Consider the following 22,091-nt stretch of genomic DNA (forward strand, 5'->3'; position numbering starts at 1 on the left):
CACCCTGAACGCTAAACATTTATGTCCTTAGCCTTAGATCACTTGTACTCACGAAAGCACCAAATACTTTTATGTGTGAGAAATCATCCCAAACCTACAGAAAATCAACCGGTGTGACGCAGAAAAATAAACAACCGCCTACAACGATCTAACATATCAACAGTCGATCGAGAGTTTCCCAACATTAATTGAGAATTTATGTACTTACTGCCAAAACGCATCGCATTTGAACCCTGAGCTGCAGCAAGTGATGGCGTTGAGCCGTAACGATCGCCCACAGCAGTTGCCGCCGTTGTCTCCGGTGCAATCGCATCGCCACCAGCCACATATCGGCCATTCTGTATGCTGTAGTCCGGCTCGAAGGGGATTGGCTTGAAGGCAATGGGGCGTAAAAGGTTTTCATACGACGTCATCACAGACAAAGTTGGTGTTGCTGTTGCTGTTGTCGCCGTCGTTATTGTTGTTGATGTAGTTGATGTGAGCGCTGCTGCTGCCTTTGGCTATTGTGTAAAAATAAATAATAATAAAAATTTAATGAAATACATAAATAAATAAAGAGTATGTAGAAAAAATGAGTGACTAAGCTAAAGCTATATAAGTATGCATGTGCTTATGTATGTATGTACATATGTATGCAGATAAATGAAGTTGAGAAAAATAATTGAAAGCGATTGAACGACCGGCCGACCGATCGACCCAGCAACCAAGCAACGATATTTGATGGCTGCGCGGTGCAACTGGGCACGGCCGTGAACAAGCCGGCTGTTGAGGGGACTAGTGTTTTTTGTTGTTGTTGCTATTGTTTGTGACACTGACACACCTAAGATTTACAGGCGCACCACACAACTCAAGCGTGAGTGGGGTGCCGAAATTTGAGATATTATGTACGACTATGTGAGTATCTATGTACATATGTTTGCATGAAAGATATATTTAAAGTCTGGCTACAAACCTGTTCGGTGGTTTGTGTAACACCACCACCACCACCAACACCACTAGCAGTGCCATGCACTGTTGTTGCCGTTTGACTTATTGCAGCTGAAATCTGTGGCAAGTGTGCCATGACGTCGCCGTCGGAACTGCGCTGCTGCTGTTGTTGTTGTTGTTGTTGTTGTTGTTGTTGTTGTTGTATTTGTTGTAGATGCTGCTGGTGCTGTTGTTGCATTTGTTTTTGCTGCTGCTGCTGTTGATGTAGATGTAGGTGCGCCTGTTGACCCATTGAGGGCTGCGAGTGTTGTCTTTGCGCCTGCAAGTGCTGCTGAAGCTGATGTTGTTGTTGCACCAGTTGTTGTTGTTGCTGCAGCTGATGTTGGAGTCGTAATTTTTGTTTCGCATCCAATGCATTACCATTTGTTTTAGCGCCTCCGACGCCCATGCTCTCCGAAATACTCAGACGTTCACTCATTTCCGAATAACTGCTGCGATTTCCGCTTCCGTTGCCGCCCATCAGAGTCGGTGTGGGCTTGCGCACAAGCTGTGGATGCTGCTGATAGGCGGCATGAAATTGTTGCTGCTGTTGCTGTAATTGCTGTTGTTGTTGCGTCTGTTGGCGCAATTGCAGGCTCGGCATCGAGGTTGACATGAGGGCGGATGGGACGCCGGCGGCTGCGGCGCCGACAGATGTTGTGGCAGACTGTGGAAGGTGTAATCGCTGATTATCGCTATTGCCATCTACCACATCGTCAGTGCCAACTGCCTTTTTTCCTGCCGTTTTTTCTCCTCCCCCTCCACCAAAGGTGCGCTTTTTGGTTATCTCAAATATTTGGCGTATATTCTGAAACTTTGTCCGCCCTGCGCCGGGCATCGCGTCCTGGTCCAAACTGCTGTGACTGCCGAATTTCTGTCCACGCAAGCGCTTTTGCTCATTGCGCGACTTCAGCGTGCCAGTGTGATTTACTATCGCCGTTGTCGGTTGCTGCTGCTGTCCTCCCACAGAAGCTGGTAAGCCAACTGTGCCTTTCGCTGTGAAGGAGTTGCCATTCTCCAGCGATGCGGACCGGAAATGTCCACGCTTCGCAAGTGTTGGCGACGGCTGGGCGATATGTGCAGGGCGGGCGGTAAAGGAGGCGGTGCTGCTGTTACTTTTACTACCAATGCGGCCACTTATTCCCAGTGATATTGTTGCTGGCTTTGTAGTCATTTTGCACTTTATTGTCGTCGAGTAATCAGGAGCTGATCACCTCAAAGGAATATGGACGTGGTTACTGAAAATTCTCTTGACGTAATGCTGAGTTAGTTCGTATGTTAACTTTTTCCAATCTGCAAGAAGTAAAAGACAATTGTTTTAAATCATCGCAGATATATAATTTTTTATTTAGCTATCTACACGTAGTATATATACTATATGTTTAGCTGTAAATCCTGCAGTAATATATGTATGTAAACCTAAAAGGTGAGTACTTATGTACTTGAGTTCATAATTCTAAAGAGGCTAGAAATTTTAGACCTAGGTGACTCCCCTATATTTAGGAATATTATAAGAGAAAAAGTCTTAGATCTCATTCCATCCCCGCCCTCTATTAGCGTTTTCGTAAGAAATGGAAAGTGTCTAGAGAATTTTTTTTATCTTTGCACATGCACATCCGTTTTGAAATAAAAACTATGCTACCAACTATGCTGGCAAAAAAAAGCGAAAAACTATCTCTTAGGTTAAAGTTAGAGCAAAGATCCGCAGGCACTTTTACAGACCTAAAACAACTAGTGAAAGGGAGAGGTACAAACATGCTCTCATCGAGTATAATGAAAGAAATTAGAACTCATGGACTCATTGATGTGCAGGGAGGATCAAGTACCTTGCAGGAAGCACAATAATCCACAGAGTCATTGCAAAAACGCAAACGAACGAATTGGGGCTCCTCTTAGCATGCTAGCCTAGGTAAAGGCAGGGATAGTTTCCTTACAGGAAATCATTTGGATAGAAACCAATGTGCCTATCTTCCAGGAAGATCCACTCTTTCCGGAGTCTTCCAAAGACGACTCTAATAGAAATTGCATCCGGCGCAGAGGGGTTGATGCAACCACATTCCTCTGGATAGTAAAGGTCCTTAAATTCAGAACCTTTAAACAGAGTCAGACTCTTAGCTACGAAATGTTGCCCGCTGGATGAAGTTATCTCCCCACTGCTGTAATTCAACAAGCTACTCTGAGTTCTTAGTGAAAAGGACTTCGATTTCCCCAATGAGAACAAAAACAAGAAATATATAGCAAAACTTAACTCTGAGGACAGAAACTTCCACTCTCAGGATCATAGAATAAAAGGCCGGGCTAGGCATTAACTTTGTGGCCCTGTGCCTTCCAAGTTTTAACTTATCCCAAAATTTCAAGGTTTTGTCAAGTATATGAGTTTTTAATTCTTATCAGTGTAAATTCTGCCATGAAGAACAGGAGACAGCAGAGTACATTATGGGCTACTGTGAAGCCCTCACTAGGACCAGTCTTCGCTTCCTGGGATCGATAGAAAACAGGTATTTGTTAATTTCGAGGAACTCGCCAGAATAAAATTTCGTAGACGTAGCCTAGGACTCTCACTCCAGCGTTATTCTTCAAAACCTTTGAAAGCGTCTTTCTTTGTAGTCGACTAGGTTTGGGCACCTTTCTTCGTGGAAGTTTTTTTATGCGTATTTTTTCGTGGTCAACTTTTGAGCTCGAGTTGTGTTTAGTGACGACATATTTCAAATTCGTATCTATGGCACTTATAACACTTATATTTATGCACGTACATATGTTAAGATCTGCAATTTCAGATATTTGAATTGAACGCAAAAACACAGGTTACGAATCATTTTTTTGCAAAATTTTTCTGAAAATTATTAATTATTAATTAATTTTTGAATTATTTAATCTAGATACAAGAGTTTATGGTGGAGTCTGTATTTTCTAATGAATTTAAATTAATGTTTTTCCACTGCGTTTCGAAATTTGTAATTTTATCAACGCTTCAGTTTTGGCTTGCCTTTTCTACCGTGGCCGCCTGAGAGAAAATACACCGTCTGGGCTTATCGGAGCTGGAACTTCTGTCCTGTATTATTCGTGTGCTCCCGCGAGATCACCAAAGCCAAATAAATTTTAGTCAACACTCGTGCAATGAAATAACAGATTTGTAATTTTAATATATTACCAAAGACAACTAAAAGTTTTTGGAGCTAAAAAAAGTGCTTGACAATTTTGAAAAGGGCTAAAAAAGAGCTAGGAGCTAAATCCCAATTTTCGGAGCTAAACAGAAAAATAAAGAGCTAAATTTAGCTCCAAAAGCACCAAAATGGCAACACTGGTACAGAGGCGTATGTAATAATACATGCATACATACTACAAAGAAACCAATTTTGATATAGTAATTTTTTAGGCAATTTTAAGTTTAGATAGGTATTTAGAAAGAAGAATGTTTGAAGTATATAAAGTGGTTTTTAGCAAAAATGTAGTGAAAATGTGGAAAGGTTTTGAAAAATTCTTAAACTTAAGCATTTTGTCCACTTGGAAGAAATTTCGTCAAAAATTATAACTTTTTGCAACTTTTTTTCTTTGCATATTCCAAGATTTATAGAATAAAAATATTGCTAAATATTCCGCTGTTGCGAATTCTTTCAGAGAAAGGAGGGCGTAACGCAAATCTTGCAAATTTCTTTTCTAAGAAGCGCAGTGAAAAACTAATAAATATAATAAAAACAACAATAACGAAATCCAACTCCAAACTCGTTAGTAAAGGCAACCGAGTTGAAAGTGTTTATGGAAACACACTGTGCAAACCAATTTTTTTGATAAAAAAAACATTCATATTCCAATTTGAAGTACCGAAGAAATGCGGGATCTATGTAAATCTGAAATGGTGAAACCATGAATTTTAGTACGCCAGCTATGGATGACAAAGCAGAAGATGAGCTTCATTATCGTCTCTGCCGTCAAGAGCAAAGCGTAAAATTAATTTCACATTTTCGTTAGACAGCTAGAGTTGCTGCGCAATTGCGTTCCTGCCAAGTGAATGTAATGAAATTCTAATTGGTACCAAGTGAAAATAGTTAGGAAATCTTTAAAGCGTATTTCGTGTACTTTAGACAGGTTTCAAGTGCCGTAAGAGCGTTTGACTGCAAGCGTTATAATCAAAAGAAAAAATTACAAGAAACAAAAATTATGCATAGACGTAAGTATGAATACACGGTGGTGGGCACATAAATAGGGATGCAACATTTTACAAGTTTGACCAATTTTTATTTTGTTAATTTTTTCTATAAAAGTAAAGTCTAAATTTCAAATTTCAAAACTTTGTGCAAGATTTATAAAAATTCGACGAATGTCTACGAATATTCATCAAATTTTCAAACTTTTTATTCAGAATCTATACATAGTATAATAAAATTGTAACAGGCCGATGCCTGTACATTATTTTTTATTAGAGCAGAAGTCAACTCAACAATTTTTAGAATTTTTGTCTTTTTGTCTGTCTGTACGTCCGTCTGTATATTTGTACGCGCATCACTCGAAAACTAAATCATGAAATTGAATGCAGTTTCCACCGTTGTATTTCTAGAGGTCAAACTTAAAATATGGAAAAAAAATTAGAGAGTTGCCACCTGTTTGAAAATTGGAGTTTAAGTAAATTGATAAGATCACGTAAATATTGCAATATGGCAGTCAAGAAAATGGGTTTAAGAAGGCTTACAGTCTAAAATATTTTTGTGGAGGTTGTCACATGTTTGAATATATTAATTTAATTCAGTTGATAGCATAAACTAAATATGGCAATGTGGGTATCAAACTGAAGAGGTTTAGGAAAGTTAAATATTAATTAATAAAATAAATGAAACAAAACAAAAATACTTTTAAGGTGCAGTGAAGAACGCCGGATAATTGCTAGTTTTTAATAATTTGTTTTTGTACTTTGTATGAAAGAAAAAGCGTGACAACGTCAGCGAAACAAAAACGAAATGTCAAAAATCAACGGTAAGTCCAGGCTACTTCAAACTTGCACTTTATTAATCCAAAATTTATTGGGCTACAAAACTACATACCAAAATTGTTAAAAAAGGAGGTGGATCATAAAGTTCGAAATTTTTATGACACTTTGTCCAATTTTCCTAATTTTTTTACAAATTTAGAAAATGAAATTTACATGGTTTTTACTACATAAAATATAATAAACATTAAATAATCAATAGAAAACTAGCCAAAGCTAGTTAAAATGTGAATCCCTCTTTATTTGCCCGCCACTGTTTGAATGTATATGGGACATTCCAGCCGAATTCGGACACCATTTGGCTTTTGCAACTCTGATATTTCCATAATTTCCTTAGATTACAGTACCAATTGGTGGAGCCCCTTAACATTTTTTTTTTTTTATTTGTGTTGTCCAGCCGTTTTCCAGATATCAATTTTTGAAACAAAACGTCCTTTATTTTATAAAAGCCTATAATTTTGGAAAAATAGGACAAAAAAAATATAAAATCGAAAAAATGTTCAAAGCCGTATTCTTATTCATGATTCAATAATAAAAGCTTTGCTCAAAAAACAGTTTTCTTGCTCCCTGTTGACGAAATTGGCTCCCTTAGCAATCATAGAATCATGATTCTTATAAAAATTTCGAATTTTTAATATGAAATGTTGATTTGCTAATAATAAGTAAAAATAATATGTAAATATAAGTAATAATAATAAGTAAATATAAGTAATTTTTAAGTAAAAAACAAAACCGACTTTAACTCCCATAAAAAAATTTAAAAGTGCCTCAATGAACTTATGATCGGATCTAAACCAAATTACATAATAAAAAAAATTCCGACGAATTGATGACCGCCTCCTTCTTTGAAGTCGGTTGAAAATTGGTCCCAATTGGCCTATTTCTCGCAAATTTATGGGCGTTTAAACAAGAAACTTCTTTTCCAAATCGTTATCTCCAAAACGGCTGTAAAATTTCTCAATTGGTACTATAACATAAAAACTTATGCAAAAGCCAAATGGTGTCCAAATTGGGCTGGAATGTCCCATATATGTACGTACATATATGCAGATGTGCATATGCTTCTAACAAAGAACACTCTTTGTTCTTTAGTTTTCTTATGTTTATGGCAAAAATTGGGTCAATATGTCGTTGACACGGGCATAACGTTGCGTTTGCGTTGATCTAATGTCGACTTGAAAGCGACAAGTCGCAAATTTACAGACTACTTGCAGCGGGCACTTAAAAATACGCACTCGAAGCTTAGACATTTTAATGCCATATATAATTTTTTATGAGCTCTGTATATGTATTTCAAGTGAGGTGGAATATATTTTAGTGTTTTTGTGCAACTTTAAACATTTAAGTATTAAGAAGTAATTTTTGAGGAGGAGGAGGAAGTATCTGGAGCAATTTCAAAAGTAGTGTGATTAAAATGAGTTACAATTAAAAGAAAGCGATTTTGCATGGAAGCTATTCGATACATACTATGTATGTAGAATAAACTCTTACAACTCAAAGAAAAACTATTTAGGATTTTTGCATAACTTTTTGTAATGCTAGGGTGAGCTCTATGCTATTAAAAATGCATTCATTGCCTATTGCAAACTTCAAAATTAAGCAGTAATTTTTAGAAAATAAATCTTGTTCGAATGGAGTTTTGACAAAATTATTTCAATGGTATTCATAAGCTGGTTTCAATGATCCCACCGAGTAGATATAGACGTATTTGTTAGTTTTGCAGGTAAGAAGGCATTTTCGGTTTATCCGCATAAGAGTGTACCCGGTGGTATCAACCTTAGCACTCCGAAAACAAATAAGTGTGCCGAAACGTAGGAACTTTCTTGCGCAGCGTTATCATACATTTGCACGACAGGACCAAAAAGGCCATAGAACTTGGATGGAATAGTTTTTGAAAGTCCCATCATCTTTATTCCACATCGTCCACGTTTATACACCATATAATTGGATCAGCAGGATGACAGAGGCTGTTCAATTCATTACCGAGCTAAAAGTAGCACCTGTTGGCAAAAATTATTCTTCGCTAGATCACCATGTTGATACCTAAACATGATTAAGCACGTACAGGGTTATTGGAATATTAAACTTCGTCAAAGTCAAAGATCAAATTTCGTCAGAACGTTTACAGAAAAATGCTTACTGCTGATGAGAAAGTTTTCATCGTTGAATAAGTAATAGTAATCACGACATTCTATAATGGGATCATTGGGCTCCATATCTGGGAGTAAGCTACGAGTCATCTTAAATCAACAGTATTCAAAACTAAACAGCGAAACTTTCAATAAAATCGCGCCATAGCACATCAAGAAAAAAACCACTTACACATTGCTCAGAAGCAGCAGTCGCAGCATTACTTCTATGGTTTATTGGACAATGGGTAGTCCAGATCCCAATCTAGTAGATTATAAACTATGGTCCGTTTTGGAAACTTTGTACAAGTATTCATTCAAATTCAACAGTGGAGATATGGTGACAACCGGGCTTTAGGATGAGACCGGAGAACTCCGGCTGATCTCGGCATACTCGTATATTCTACACAACGGCGAGGTGGAAACGCCTCCCACGCTGCTGAGGAATACTTTAGCCGAAGTCAAGCGAAGGAAGTGCATTGGGTCCGACGCAAACTCACTAAGGCCAACAACATTAAGATCATCCCCACTGGGTAAATAGCTAATCACCTTACAAGATAATTTATGTTTTATTTCGGCTTTTAGTTCTAAAATCGTCATAATGAGCAACGGCATCTGTTAGTAAAGCACAAAATTAACAACTCATGGCGCAAGTTGCAAAATAACGTGCCATCGTAGTTATTTTCGAGCACTGAACTACTACGAGCGACTGTTCTACACTCTACGTACCTTACTCGGTAAAGCGACTAAGAAGTATGTCTGATACCAAATGTACATTCTAAATGCCTTCTTCCATAAGGCAGCCACGCTTTTGTTAAAGTAAGGGAGATTCGGCAGGGAAGTGGTAAGGACCGCGGGTAAACCGTAAGTTGCTGGTGAGGCAATATTACGTGCTCGTATTTCCTAGACGATCGGCAAGGCCAGAAGCATCATGCCTTGGTTATACAGTAGAGTCTCGACTATCTGAGTTGCGAATTATCCGAGGTGACGTTGGAGAGATATCGCTGCGAGGCAAAGGCAGTCCTCATAAATGCAGACGATGACTTAGGATTATCACAATAATATGCGTATTTCGTATTGATATTTTGTTTATTTTTTGTGATTGGCCTGTTTCCAGATTATCCGAAATGGTTATGGACAAATTTGGATAAAGAGGACGCTACTGATTTGCTGATCAGAAGTCTTTTCCAAGAAAATACGTATTGTAGGAATCAAGTCAATGGAGTCCGTAATTTATCGGAGTTACCATGTAGAGTTTGATTCCTTTCCATATCTTTCGGGATATCGGAATATCAAATTATTCTGTTCCCTTGGACTTCTACGCTAAGCAATTCAAGAAAAGAGCCCATTCGTCAGCCTTAGGTAAAGATTGTTAGACCAAAAATCATTAAGAGATCGCTTATGAACATGCATTTAAATATAAGCACTAAGCCATAGGAAAGATTGTTGTATACACAGAAGCTAAAAAATAAGGTCATTGAAGTCAAGTAGCAAAAAACCCGAAATCCGATTTGAAATTCGAATAACCAAAATGATAGTATTCCAAGACGTTGAATATCTTGAAACTCCACCTGTTCTTGAGGACCCATTCCCATCTACGCCTGCCTAAACTGTACTGTACTGATACTTGATAATACTGGTATTAAACTCTCTTTTAGCCACACAGCATCAAAACACTTTATCCCGTTGTCCACTGACAATGACACTTTTCTTGAATACGAGTTTTATCTCTTTTTGTTGTTGTGGCTATTGATGTTGCGGACAAATCAATATCATAAATTTTGTTTGTACAAAGAAATGTGTGTTAATTTATGCAACTACCGGGCGGTCGACATTTTCCCAATGCATAAATTATCAAATACATGTAGAGATAGACATAGCGAAAAAGAAGAAGAACAAGGCAAACCACAATCTGGATGAATGCAATGAACGCCAATAGCGGTCGAATGTGGAGTGCCGTAGAGGAACATGTACAGCTTTATGTTTATACATATGTACATACATACATGCGTATATACGCAACATGTATTCCCATACGACAGTGAGCGCATAAATGGTCTGGTGTGCATCAACGATGTCTCGCCTACAGCGTGCTGCTCCGCTCCCAGCAAAAGCCTAGAATGAAATTATCTGTGCGCTGTTAAAAGAAAAAAAGGAAAAACCACATCGCAGGTATGCATGTAAAAAGAAGCCTCAGGTGGAAAAATTATGGATAAACATAGACAATAACGGACAGTGCGTGCCATTGAAACAGCCGCCATTCAAACGTTGTCATGGTGCTAAAGTGTGCCACTAGAATATGAGTAAATACGGCTATTTAGAAGACAAGCTGGTCTCGGATTTGTAGTGGATTGAATTGGATTGGCAAGACAAGTTGTCGTTGTCGTTGTCACTGCTGTTGCTGCTGTTGCCGTTGTCATTATCGGATGCGACTAGGTCGCACTAGTGCCACAATTTCTAGAATGAATGCTGGTGTTGGACAACTACGGCTCTGGCATGTGTGTATGCGTTTAAAATCCAGTCGGGTAGTGAGAGAAAAGAGATACAGTGAGGAAATAAAATGCGTTTGCCTAGAAGTCACCGACATGGTGATAAATATTTCAATTGCATTCATATATTCACGCGTTGAAACTGGCTGGCATGAGTATGCTCGTGCATACATATTTACATACATAGATATTTATGTATGTACATTAGACCGTACCAGAAAAAAAGGTTCACTGTACGCCCTGAATCTAAAGTATTTTTGCAAGGCCATTTTGAAAACAATTTTTTTGCCGAACGTGGAGGTCCCCTTTAGCTTTCGATGTTCTTGTCTCGGGTAGATTTTTGTTTGTTCTAAAATTCATTAATCTCAAGTACCCACTTCTAGTACTTACTAGGATTGTTATCCCGGGATGCTGGGCTTTTTAAGGTCCCAAAACTCCTGGGATTCTTGGCAAATAATAATAGAAACTCATTTTCTTGACCAGTATTATTATATTTTTTTTTATACATATAACACCGTGCGATAGTAAATTTTACACACAATGGGTATCAAATTAAAAAAGAAATTCTGTACAATTTAAGCAGATTCAATTTTTGGTGCATAAGTATTGAAAATGTCCTTTGAAAATTTTATCCTTGAAATTTCGCAATATTTGTTTTTGAGAAAATTATGTGTTAAGGCCTAATCGATAACATCCTCGAATTTCATCCTTCTAACTTTATCAGCTTAAAAAATTACCTATTCGTCCTTATGAATCCAAAAAATTTAATTTATTTTTATTCTAAAGAAATTTCCTCTTTCATTTGGTACAAATATTTTTAGTCTACATTGTATTGAATTTTTGGAATTAATCATATTTTTTAAATTAAAAAGTCCTTTAAAATAAATCTTGACGTCAGAAAGAAGAAATAAAAATGCCTCTTTAAAAAAAAGTATGTTTCAAACCCATTTATTTATTATTTATTTTAGGGTAGGAGAGATAGAAGAATGTTTTTCGATTTAAGATATTGAAAAGTAATGAATATCTAAATCCCGGGACTAATCCCGTGATCCGGGAACAAATTAACATCGCTAGTACTCAGCCACCAGAGAAAAGTCTTTCGTAAGACAGTTGTTAATTCTGGCAACTATCTCGAAAGCGCTTTGCTGTCTTTCGAAATACTCATTGAAAAATCTGCTACAAATATTTTTTACAAATATTATAAATATTTGTTTATAAAACAATAAAGATTGAAAATTAAAAAAAAATATTAAAAAGATAAAGTAAACAAAATTATAAGCATATATAAAAGCATTTAAAAAATTAGAAAAGAAATACTTTTCTTTTCAAAACAATAAAATCTAAAAAAATAAAACAAAATAAAGTTAAATAACCCTTTTTTTAAATAAAGTCCAAAAGTTAAAAAAATTAAATTAAAAAAGAAATAAAATAAGTTCATAAAAATTACACAATTTATATAAAAAAATATGTTTTTCTTTTTTTAATACAAAATTTTAAAATAAAAAGAAAACTAAAAGATGAAGAATGTTACTAAAAATTAGACGGAGTTTTAAAAGTATTTTTCTTTTTAAAATAATAAAATCTAAGAGCAATTTTCAAGCAAAAAATCACAGACACTTCAATTTTAATATAAAAATTTAGGATTACTGTTAATTTTTTCATTACCCAATGATCCGATCTTAACCAGATTAGTATGGGACCACCACGGGGACATTACCTTTCCGATATAAAAAGAATTATCGAAATCGGTTAACGTTATGCGGTAACATATATAAAAATAAATATTCTAACGAATTGATAACCTTCTCCTCTTTTGAAGTCGGTTAAAAAGGCGACCCCTAGGTACGGCAACAAAATTCGAAATTGCCTTCCAAAAATATTTTCGACTTAGGGCTGTATGGCGAACTTTTTTTGTGTGCTTATAAGGTAGTACGGCCTAATGCACATATTCCTTCATATAAGTATGGGGATGCGTATTCATGTGCGTTGCACGCATTTATTGATCGCTAATGTGCAGTAACGCTTGCGCTTGTAACATAAGCAAATCGATAGAGATGCGTTGTTTCTAGATACTTGATGCGCAACTACATACATACTTTCATATTCAGATACATGTACACAGTCATGTGTGTCGAGTTTTCATGGTATCGAGCATTTATAAATTGCACATGACTGTAACGGATGCTGACATTTACAAACCACTGGCCCACTGGATGATCTGTTGTTGATTAACTGTTTTTTGTCGCACCGTTGTTTGGCATGCGATCGCCGCGCTAATTCAATTGCTGTAACTTGAAAATATTGACTTTTTAACTTTTCTTTTTCTTTTCATTAATTTCTTGTTATGTTGTTTTTTTATTGTTTTTTTTTTTTTTATTTGCGTTCGTTTGGTATGCTTGCTTCGTCTTCATTCTCACCGCTTTCAGCATTCGTTCAGTTTCCGTTGTTAATCCAACCTTTGCGGGAGAATGTTGTATTCATTTGCACTATTTTATGTATTTGGGCTGTTCCTAAATATTCTTTTTAGTTTTACTATGAAATCCAGCCACTGTTATGGTTGCTTTGATTTATTTCTCTAATGGAGAATCTCGTTTTCAGCATATGATCTTTAAGCACAAGCCCATTCTTGAATATCCAGCATCCGATGGTCACACCGTTATGGTGAATAATATTGTAATTAGCGCTAAGCATTTTCTGTATTTCACATTTCTACTGATGGTAGTTTTTGGTTCGGTTAGTTTGGCGTGGACTGCGAACAAATTCAAGAGCCAAGTTCCAATTAAGCTCCATTTCGGTACTAAAAATAGCGGAACGCTGCTGCCATGGTCGTTACGGGTGGATTAATGGGTGTTCAATATTCAAAGTCTAAGGTCATTGCCTTGGGCGGGGAGATTCCAAGTGGGAATAAAAGCATTATAGCTTGTTTCCACAAAAGGCTAAACTGCAGTTAAGAGCTCAGAGAAGTTCCAATAATTCCAACATGGGGTGATCGGCAAGGTTTTTTTCCTTAATAGGTGGAATTACCCCCTTCGAGTTGGCATCTCTGTTTTCCAATCGGCATAAACTGCAGTTAAGGCTAGCTGGAAATCCACTATTAGATCCTCAAGTAAAATTCAGAAACGTTTTATATTCTCCAGTTTTTATGTCTGTCCTGATAAATTCATCAGTAAAATAGTGCAACAGCATTTTTATGGGCAGTATAATATGGCCATATTAAGTTTTCTATTTTTTGCCTGAGTGCTTTTAGAAAAATGGAAAAAGGGTTGAAATTTCAGGAGGAATAATTTTGTAGACCACTTTAATCCTGAGCTTGCTAACGAAAGGGTTGTTTTTGACACTTTTTTTGGTATGTCGTAGAGGGTTAAAACGTTCTAGAAAAGTATTCGCCGGAAAATTTCTCTAGAGGTATTCTCAGGCAAAATATTTATACAAAGAACGTTAAAGTCCGCAGAAACAGAATATGTCCCCTTGAAATACTATTCAATAAGTTTTATGCTTTCTTTATATTTTTTCATAAACATTACTCTAGCTCTGCAATGAAACTTCCCTTTTTCTAACTTTCTGGTACGTATTTTACACAGCACCACTAAAAACTATTGAGTTCTGACTTGCATACGCCAATTTTACTTTCTTAATAAAATTATATGCTTTTTTACATAATTCGGACTTATTCTTTAAGGTAAACACAATTTGGCCTGAGAATGAAAAAATATCTTCAGCTTTTACTACATGGGTCTAGGCCAGGCAATGGTGCCCACGAACACAAAAAAAAACAGCGAAGTGTTTTTGGTATCGTTTCAAACCGAAAACGCTTGAGGGTCAAATAAATAGAAGTAGAAAATTTTGGAAGAAAAAAGTGGATATTTCAAAGGTAACATATGTTTGTGTAAGATAAGCAGACGTCTGGATAGACAAAAAATTTATAATTGCACAGTCAAGCACTTTTTATTGCTTCTTTCAAATTGTCTCTTGCTGAAATGGCTGAAAAACAATGTACTCGTAAACATTCGTGCATTCTGTAATTTCAACAAGAGCTGGTTATTTCATTGGGCCACTTCCAAAATTTCAATCTACATTCATAACTACATTTTAATTGTTGTGAGTACTCAAGTAAACCGAAACAGATGGTAAACTTTATATAACATTAGGGACACTCTTATTTTTAGTATTGATTTCCAGATTTTATTTTTAAAATTCATCGATACTACTAGTAAAACTGCATGTGCGGTTTGTTTAGTTTACAGCTTAACAATTTTTTAGCCGGTATAAAATAATTTTAGTATAGTGAAATTATATACGACACCTATATAATTGTCTATGCAAATATAAACACTCCTAATGAGCACAATCCAAAAACTAGGTGAATACACTTGCCAATTTTACAAATGCAAAAATGAACTAAAATAATTACATATTCGTACGTTGGTATGTGTCAACTCTCTAAAATCACGCATCCGTAGCAGCACACATTTCGAAATAGGTTCAAAAAGATAAATGGCACATTTGGTTGGCAATTAATTTGTGCGAAAACAAAAACGACAAGAGGCGCATAAGTAAGAAAACCAAATTAAACGAAGTCATTTACGCCCACCTGTGCACTTCAGTTGCAATCAAATGTGCTGCCACTCACGCATACCCACACAAACGTGCGCACTTCAGTTGCCAACTTTTCAAGTGGAGTAGCTGAGCGTGTGTTGCGGCGCCGGCCTCATCATAGCCTCCTTTAAAGTCGAAAAAGTCGAATGAATAAAATCGGAAAAGGCTAGCCCGTTGATGAATACAACGAGATTGCGAAAAGTGCGCTAAAATATAACCAAACATACATACGTAAGTGCAGGTGCTGTAGTAGAACTACACTCAAATTAGCTTGTGTTTCAGCAATAAATTTTGCGTTGGAGTAGTTGACTAAGTCATAAAGTGTTGCAGCAACAATCCAGTCTTGTTGGCGCTCGCTTATTTAGTGGTGGCAATTAGGCGGCTGTGTGCTGAAGACTATTAAAATCAATCACTAGCTGGTGGTTAAGCACCGTTCGTCCTTCGAAATTGGCTAGTTCGGCGATGAGTGTTGCGCATGCGCAGCAATTAATGTTTAACTGAGGGACAAAGTTTTTGAATTTACAAATACATAGTGTGTGAAAAAGTATTGACTTCATAACACTATTGCAGCATTGTAGTAAAGTCTTATGCTTCTGGAGATTACATATTTTCTACTTGTATTTAAACAGTTTTCTTTCCCTTCCCTTTATTAATATTAAGCAAACTATGTTTCCTCTTTCTCCTATGCGTTTCGGCTGGAAAGATCCACCAACCCCACAATAAGAAATTGTAAACACTAGCCTTAGAGAAACCAATAAACCTAAACAAATAAGTCTTGGATACTTTTAGGTGGAAAGTCCGAGAGCAGTGAACCAGACGGTTTTTAGGGTCACTGAAAACGAAATACAAAAATTTCAATTTTCCATTTTCCCGCTACCATCCAGTTATTAAAAATTAATATTTCATGCATAATTGAGAAGGATGTGTAGTCTAATGTTTTTCGGCCCGCAAATACTTTACCTTCACTCCCTTGAACTTCTTACTACACCCTGAAGGGGGTTGAATTTCGAATCTTCATACAAAATTAATTACACATATGTACGTCGTACATGTTTTCCTATGTGTTTGGGGTGCTTTAAGCCGAATATGACTGTAAAAAATAATGTCCACTGCTCGAATACTCCCTAATGGGTTTCAAGGTCAAAATTCCCACTATCCATAGTTAGTTCCTATTTTCCTAGTTTCTAATTAACGGGAAACACTTGGAGAGAAAATTAAAATAAAAATTCATATGAAAGCGTTCTCTGCAGTCATCTCTTTTTCCGGTTATAACAGTGTTATTAGTGTCCAAGGGCTTGGCAGACCCTTTAATCTTACCTTATTTAAAGTTCCTAAACTTATATGTTTTTGTACTTTTGCATTCACTGCTGTTGCTGGAAATGTACACAGTCAGCCACGGAAACTGATAAGCGACTGATATGAGTACTTGTAAGTTTGGAAACAGAAGAAAGAAGCCAATAGATATGTACATATATATGTATGTATGTGTATTGTACAATAAATTTGTTCACATTTCCAAAAACTTCCACCCAAGATTTGAAACTATATTTAAAAATCATTAAAAAGTGATTGTTTGCTAATTTGCTGTCCTTGGTTTAATTGCTAGTTAATTGAAAATAAAATTTTAATTTCAATGAATTTCATAAACAAATTGTAAACTACTTGAAAAGGCAGGTTAACATAAACATCCCACTTACATACATACATATGTATGTATTTATGTACTAATACAAATGAAGTAATTTTGTGATGATTTGTCTATACGTGAAAATTGTCAGCTATTTAATGGCTGTGAAGGGTAATTCGACAGCAAATAAAAGTAATGCCGAATTTCCACTAGGCATTGAAATGACAAAAAATATATGCCATTTAAAAAATGCCAAGTGGAAATGAACATAATGACAATTTTTTTAACGTAATGACACGAATATTTTTTAATAACCAACTTTGTCATTTTTGCCATTTAATACCTAGTGGAAATTCAGCATAAGTTTAAATCGATAGCATACAAATTTTGCCGAAATAAAAATAAGGAAGTAGCTAAATGGAAAAGGAAGCCAACACTATTTAATGGCGTTTTCTATTCTACTGAAAAATGTTGCCTTCTCAGTGCCCTCTACGCACAAATACTAAGGAGAGGGCAATGAGGGCCATAAGACCATTAGATAGCATTTCAAATAATACTATTAACAAGGTTGAGTAGATGACATTTAGGGAGTTCAGAACGTTTTGTTTACTGTGGTATAGTTGTATGTTGTAAAATTTAAAAGACTAAAACTATATGGTACCATAAAAGTCGTATATTGAAGTTTCCGAGTGTTAAAAAATAGTTGGTTGTGGTTTCAAGTCATTTAAACATTTATTTAAGCTTTTAAACTTTACGACATAAAAGACTTTGTGAACTCCCTAAGTGATTCCGAGAAAGTAGAAATTTAAATATTAAATAGAAGTCACATTACGAAAATTTGACGATTGACTCTTAAAAACAAGAGAAAAAAGTACATATGGGACAGTCGTATGACAAAGTGTTAAACAAAGCATTGAAAAAGTCTAAATTTTAAAAACATTTTTCTAGATTTGCATAGCAATTAAATCGCCCTATATTCAGTAAAAAAATTTCAACTGTTGGTAGTAGTAATTCAAAGATATTAGTAGACTTAAGCGCTGGCGTGACGTTACAAAAAACAGAAGTGGATTTTTACTTCGATTACAAAATTGCAAAACTCTGAGAATCGGGCTAGACTATTTAGATAAAAGTTTTTGTAGTAATATTGGAAATGTTAGAGGTTCATTTTTAAGTTTGTTTTATGTTTAATCAGCTGAATTAACTGACGTGACGTTACCTGACGTTACGTTACTAAAGTTTCCTTTGAAAACGTTGTGTTAATATTGTTCTTGTAAGAATTTTTAACGGGAAGAAAACATGCATTTTATATCGAACGTACTTTTTATTTTGACATCAGCCCCACCAGCGGTTCAATGTTTTCCAAATCTATGTCCTACTAAGTTTCAACTATGTAAACATGCCAAATGTGAAACAAATCAGAGCATAAATACTGTTTTTCAAAATATCTGGCGCCACCTAACGAGACCATTTTTGGAGGAGCTAAAACTTTTTTGACGGCATATTATTGTTGGTTAATCCGAAAGTATGAACTGGTACAAAATTGAAACGTTGAATTGAAAATATAAACGTTTACAAAGTTACCTCGGGGGCTTTCACCAATCACATGATCGTTTTAGGCGGGTGGAGGGCCATAGCACGTAATTATGTATGATTCATGTATATAGGTTAGGGGCAGAAGCAAAGCTATAAAAGTAGTTTTAAATACATATGTATGTACATAAGTACATAATAACGCTCTAACCTAAAGGTTTGGTCCACTGACCGCCAGGTATTATGCTTATTGGAATATTCGCGTCAAATTGTAAAGATTGTAAGGCATTGAATGTTGTTATGTAACAAATTAACCTTCTCCACCTCACTGCTGATTTGAATAAATGACACCACGGAACTTGACTGGCTTGCTGCAAAGTATGAAGTGGTCAGACATAAATTATTGTCGCACATTATTTGACACGCAACATTGCAATCGATCAATTTTGCCACTGTGAGGGTGTTGCTCCGTTTATATCTCCCCAGCGCTCATGGACAAACTTTCGCAAGCTACATGCAACTACATACATACTATTACAATAGCAATTATATGTGCGCATTGAAATGTCTTTGAAACATGAGTCTTTATTGTCCAAACATGCGCTTTAACGGATAAGCGCATAAATTTTAAGGGAGTAGAACAGTGCGGTCTAACTGCAGCTAAACGAGATCTGACCCGATTAGGTAAGCTATGGGACACACCCAAGCGCAGGCGGAAATAGCTCAAGCAATAGTAAGCTACAAGTTAATTGGGGATAAATTTATTAGGGGTATTCACGATCTGGTGCATACTGTCTAGCATGGTACATAGATAGCATAAATAGCATGATTGGCTAATTTTGTTGTTTGAACACATGAAACAACAACAATCATGCTATTTATGCAATCTATGCACTGGATCGTGAATACCCCTAATCTATTTCTCAGCTCTATTTGTTATGTAATACCGTTTAAATTTATTTATTAAAAAAAAAAGAAAATAGTGATGTAACGATGAAATACTTTTCGTTGTTACTTTGTTGGTTTTGATATCTGCGCTGTAAACGCGGTTTGTAACCAACAGAAAATTAAACCATTGAAGTCGGCGCTGTGACAGAAACGACTACAACATAAGTATGTAATTGCGCTGACTAATTAAGCGTAATGAGTGAAATTTTACTTCTATTACGTGACTTCATGTTTGGTGAGAAATAAAACAATTTACCAAACTAAGATAATGAAATACTTTTAGTAGACTGGCATGTAAACATGACGAATTATCAAAATCCATTCATACACATGTATGTAAGTACGCGGCTTTGCATTTTCGTTGATACGCGGTTTTGTACTTTAAACGACGATATGCTTATAGTGACTCAAAGAAGTTTTTAAAATTTTCATTTTTTAAATGTTCACAATGTTTTTCAAGTAAGAAATTTTTATAAAAATGTTGTTAATTATACACATCCACAAATATTCATACAGTGATTCAAAGAAGTTTTCACATGTTATTTTTTGTTTAAATATCCACAATGTTTTCCAAGTAAAATTTTTTTTAATGCTTTGGTGACGGCTTTTGCGGTTTGTTTTACATACCAAATGCAATTAATAAATTACTGGTGTGGTTTTTTTTTAATTTTGTTTTGAACAACCTTGGACATTTTATTCCGTAAGAAATTCATATTTATATGATGGAAAGTGCAAAAGTTCGACAGCAAAAAAAAAAATGTTTAAAAATCAACGTGATACTTTAGCGCATGAAATTCGCACTTTATTCTACTAACTGTATACCCAAAAATGTTCTACGAATTCAAATTAAAAAGTTCCAAATTTTGATGAGAATAAACTAATGTTGGACCGATTTTGAATAAGAACTGCGCCGAATAAAATTTCTTGCTACGTAAATAATGATATGTTTTGAACCTATTGTCACATTTTCAAAAACAAAAGCATTTTACTTTTAGAACTAACCACAAATTCGCATGAAGTGATAAGAAAACAAGAGCTATAGCTTTTTAATAAGAAGTTTTAGTTTTTCCGGAACCCGGCCAATTACCCTCACAGCTGCTAAAGCCAACTTTCCTTTAAAGACTTGAAGGTCTTTGGTGACATATTTTTTTGTCACGTTCATTTCGCTTTCAAAGAGAGCCCATTTCTCTCATTCGGTCTAAGTTTGGAAAAGCTTTATGGATTAACTTCATTTTGGGACCAAATTTACATTATTCCTTTAAGCCACTCTAAGTCTGACGTGCCACGTGGACACTTCATGAAAGCGTAGGAATGGAAGCTATCTCTAGGGTTTCCATGGAAATATTGTCACTTTTTTCTCAGGTTTTGAGTTGCATTTCCTAGAGAATCAGCTGCATGAAACTCTTGTTCTGCACACTGAAAGAAAACCGCTAAAACATACTCTCGTCGTTTATTACGCAGCACATGCATTTCTCAAAAAAAAAAAAAACAAAAAAAAATTCAGCAATTTCACTTGTTTTTTTTGCGGTATCCTTCTTGACACAGTTTTCTTTTTGAACTTTTTTCGCCTTGTAGATCTTCTTGTAAAATTCCTTCCTGCAATGCTCGGATTCCTCGTTAATGTGGATAAAATTCCTTTTGGTTCTACGTGATCATGTAACCCCTTCTACAACGCAACGTTTTTATTTATTGTAAAAGAAGAACATCTAATTTTAAATTTAAAAATATTCTACACTTGACTGTATTTAGCGAAAAAAAGGTATTTTTATTTTACCGCAAATAAGAGGTTTTTAATTACCAAAAAATAAAAACAGAATAAGAAGGCGTGCCCGCAAAATGAAAGGTCATAAAAATTAACGGGTCGCCATAAAAAGCATAAAATATTTTGCTTGCGAAACCATTCACCGTTCAACTTGAACTTCAAATGACACATCGCAAGAAAGCGGCAAGTTGAAGCAACAGAAAATAAATTATCACACGCATAGGCTAATAGGGAGCAGTGTGTAAAAAAAAGACAAATGTAGACTGATGCTCTCAAAAAATTATGCAAACCTACAACAGAAAAAGCAAAAAAAGCAGATGCTGCGTGCAAGAAATGTATTCACAACCAATTACATAAATATTTAATAGCTGTGTTTGTACCTATCCAAATATGTAAAACACAACAGAACAAACAGTAAGCAATTTTGTGTAGTTATGTTATAAAGTCACACGTAGAGCTTAGATGTTGTGGAAAATAAGCTGATTTAACAGAAGCAACACAGCACAGCACGGGGCTGCCGTAGAAAAAACAGTAAGCAGCAACAGCTGTTGCCACAACATAATTAACATAAAAGGTATGAAGAGTGGCATTATGTAATAATTGCAAGTAAGAAACTATACTCAAAGAAAAACAACCATTTAACTGCCAGCAATTATGACGGATGGAAAAAGTCATCGCTGAGAGCCCAAATAAGAGGAACAAAAAACAAGCAGCAGCATTTAATTAAGATAACAATCACATGTTGCAGCCACTAAACTGGCGTGTGTACGGCACGCACACTCTGGCGTATGAGTAACCTCGTGTGCTCGAATGCAAATTTAGGAGCGCAATTGCCTGCATACATTTGACTGTGTGTATATGCATTTACACATTTGCACGTGTAGAGGTGTTCGAGGCTGTAAATGAATTTGTATGCATGCCTTAAATGCTTCCGCCTCCATTGACATTTACCACTGTCATGCCACTAAATGTTGCAATCAATTTTAATGATACCAAAATAACTGTTGTAGATGGAAAGGTGAATAAGAAGCAATGATACAATTTTACGTGATGCCTGCATCTA

The 22,091-nt window shown here is 35.8% G+C and overlaps 1 protein-coding gene across 3 annotated transcripts in view; it reads right to left on the minus strand.

The window, feature by feature from the left end:
• The window catches only part of LOC118733892 (myb-like protein P), a 322,500-nt gene that overhangs the window by 8,354 nt on the left and 292,055 nt on the right, over positions 1–22,091 (minus strand). For all 3 annotated transcript variants that reach the window (XM_036463521.1, XM_036463523.1, XM_036463522.1), the window contains exons 3-4: positions 953–2,259; positions 209–500 (exon numbers count right to left, since the gene is read on the minus strand). In XM_036463521.1, the coding sequence (XP_036319414.1) occupies positions 209–500; positions 953–2,140 (1,480 nt within the window). In that variant the 5' untranslated portion in view covers positions 2,141–2,259. The remainder of the gene's footprint in view (positions 1–208; positions 501–952; positions 2,260–22,091) is intronic.

This window comes from Rhagoletis pomonella, unplaced genomic scaffold (assembly GCF_013731165.1).
Source record: "Rhagoletis pomonella isolate Grant_MI unplaced genomic scaffold, Rhpom_1.0 Rhpom_scaffold_00002, whole genome shotgun sequence".
Lineage (NCBI taxonomy): Eukaryota > Metazoa > Arthropoda > Insecta > Diptera > Tephritidae > Rhagoletis > Rhagoletis pomonella.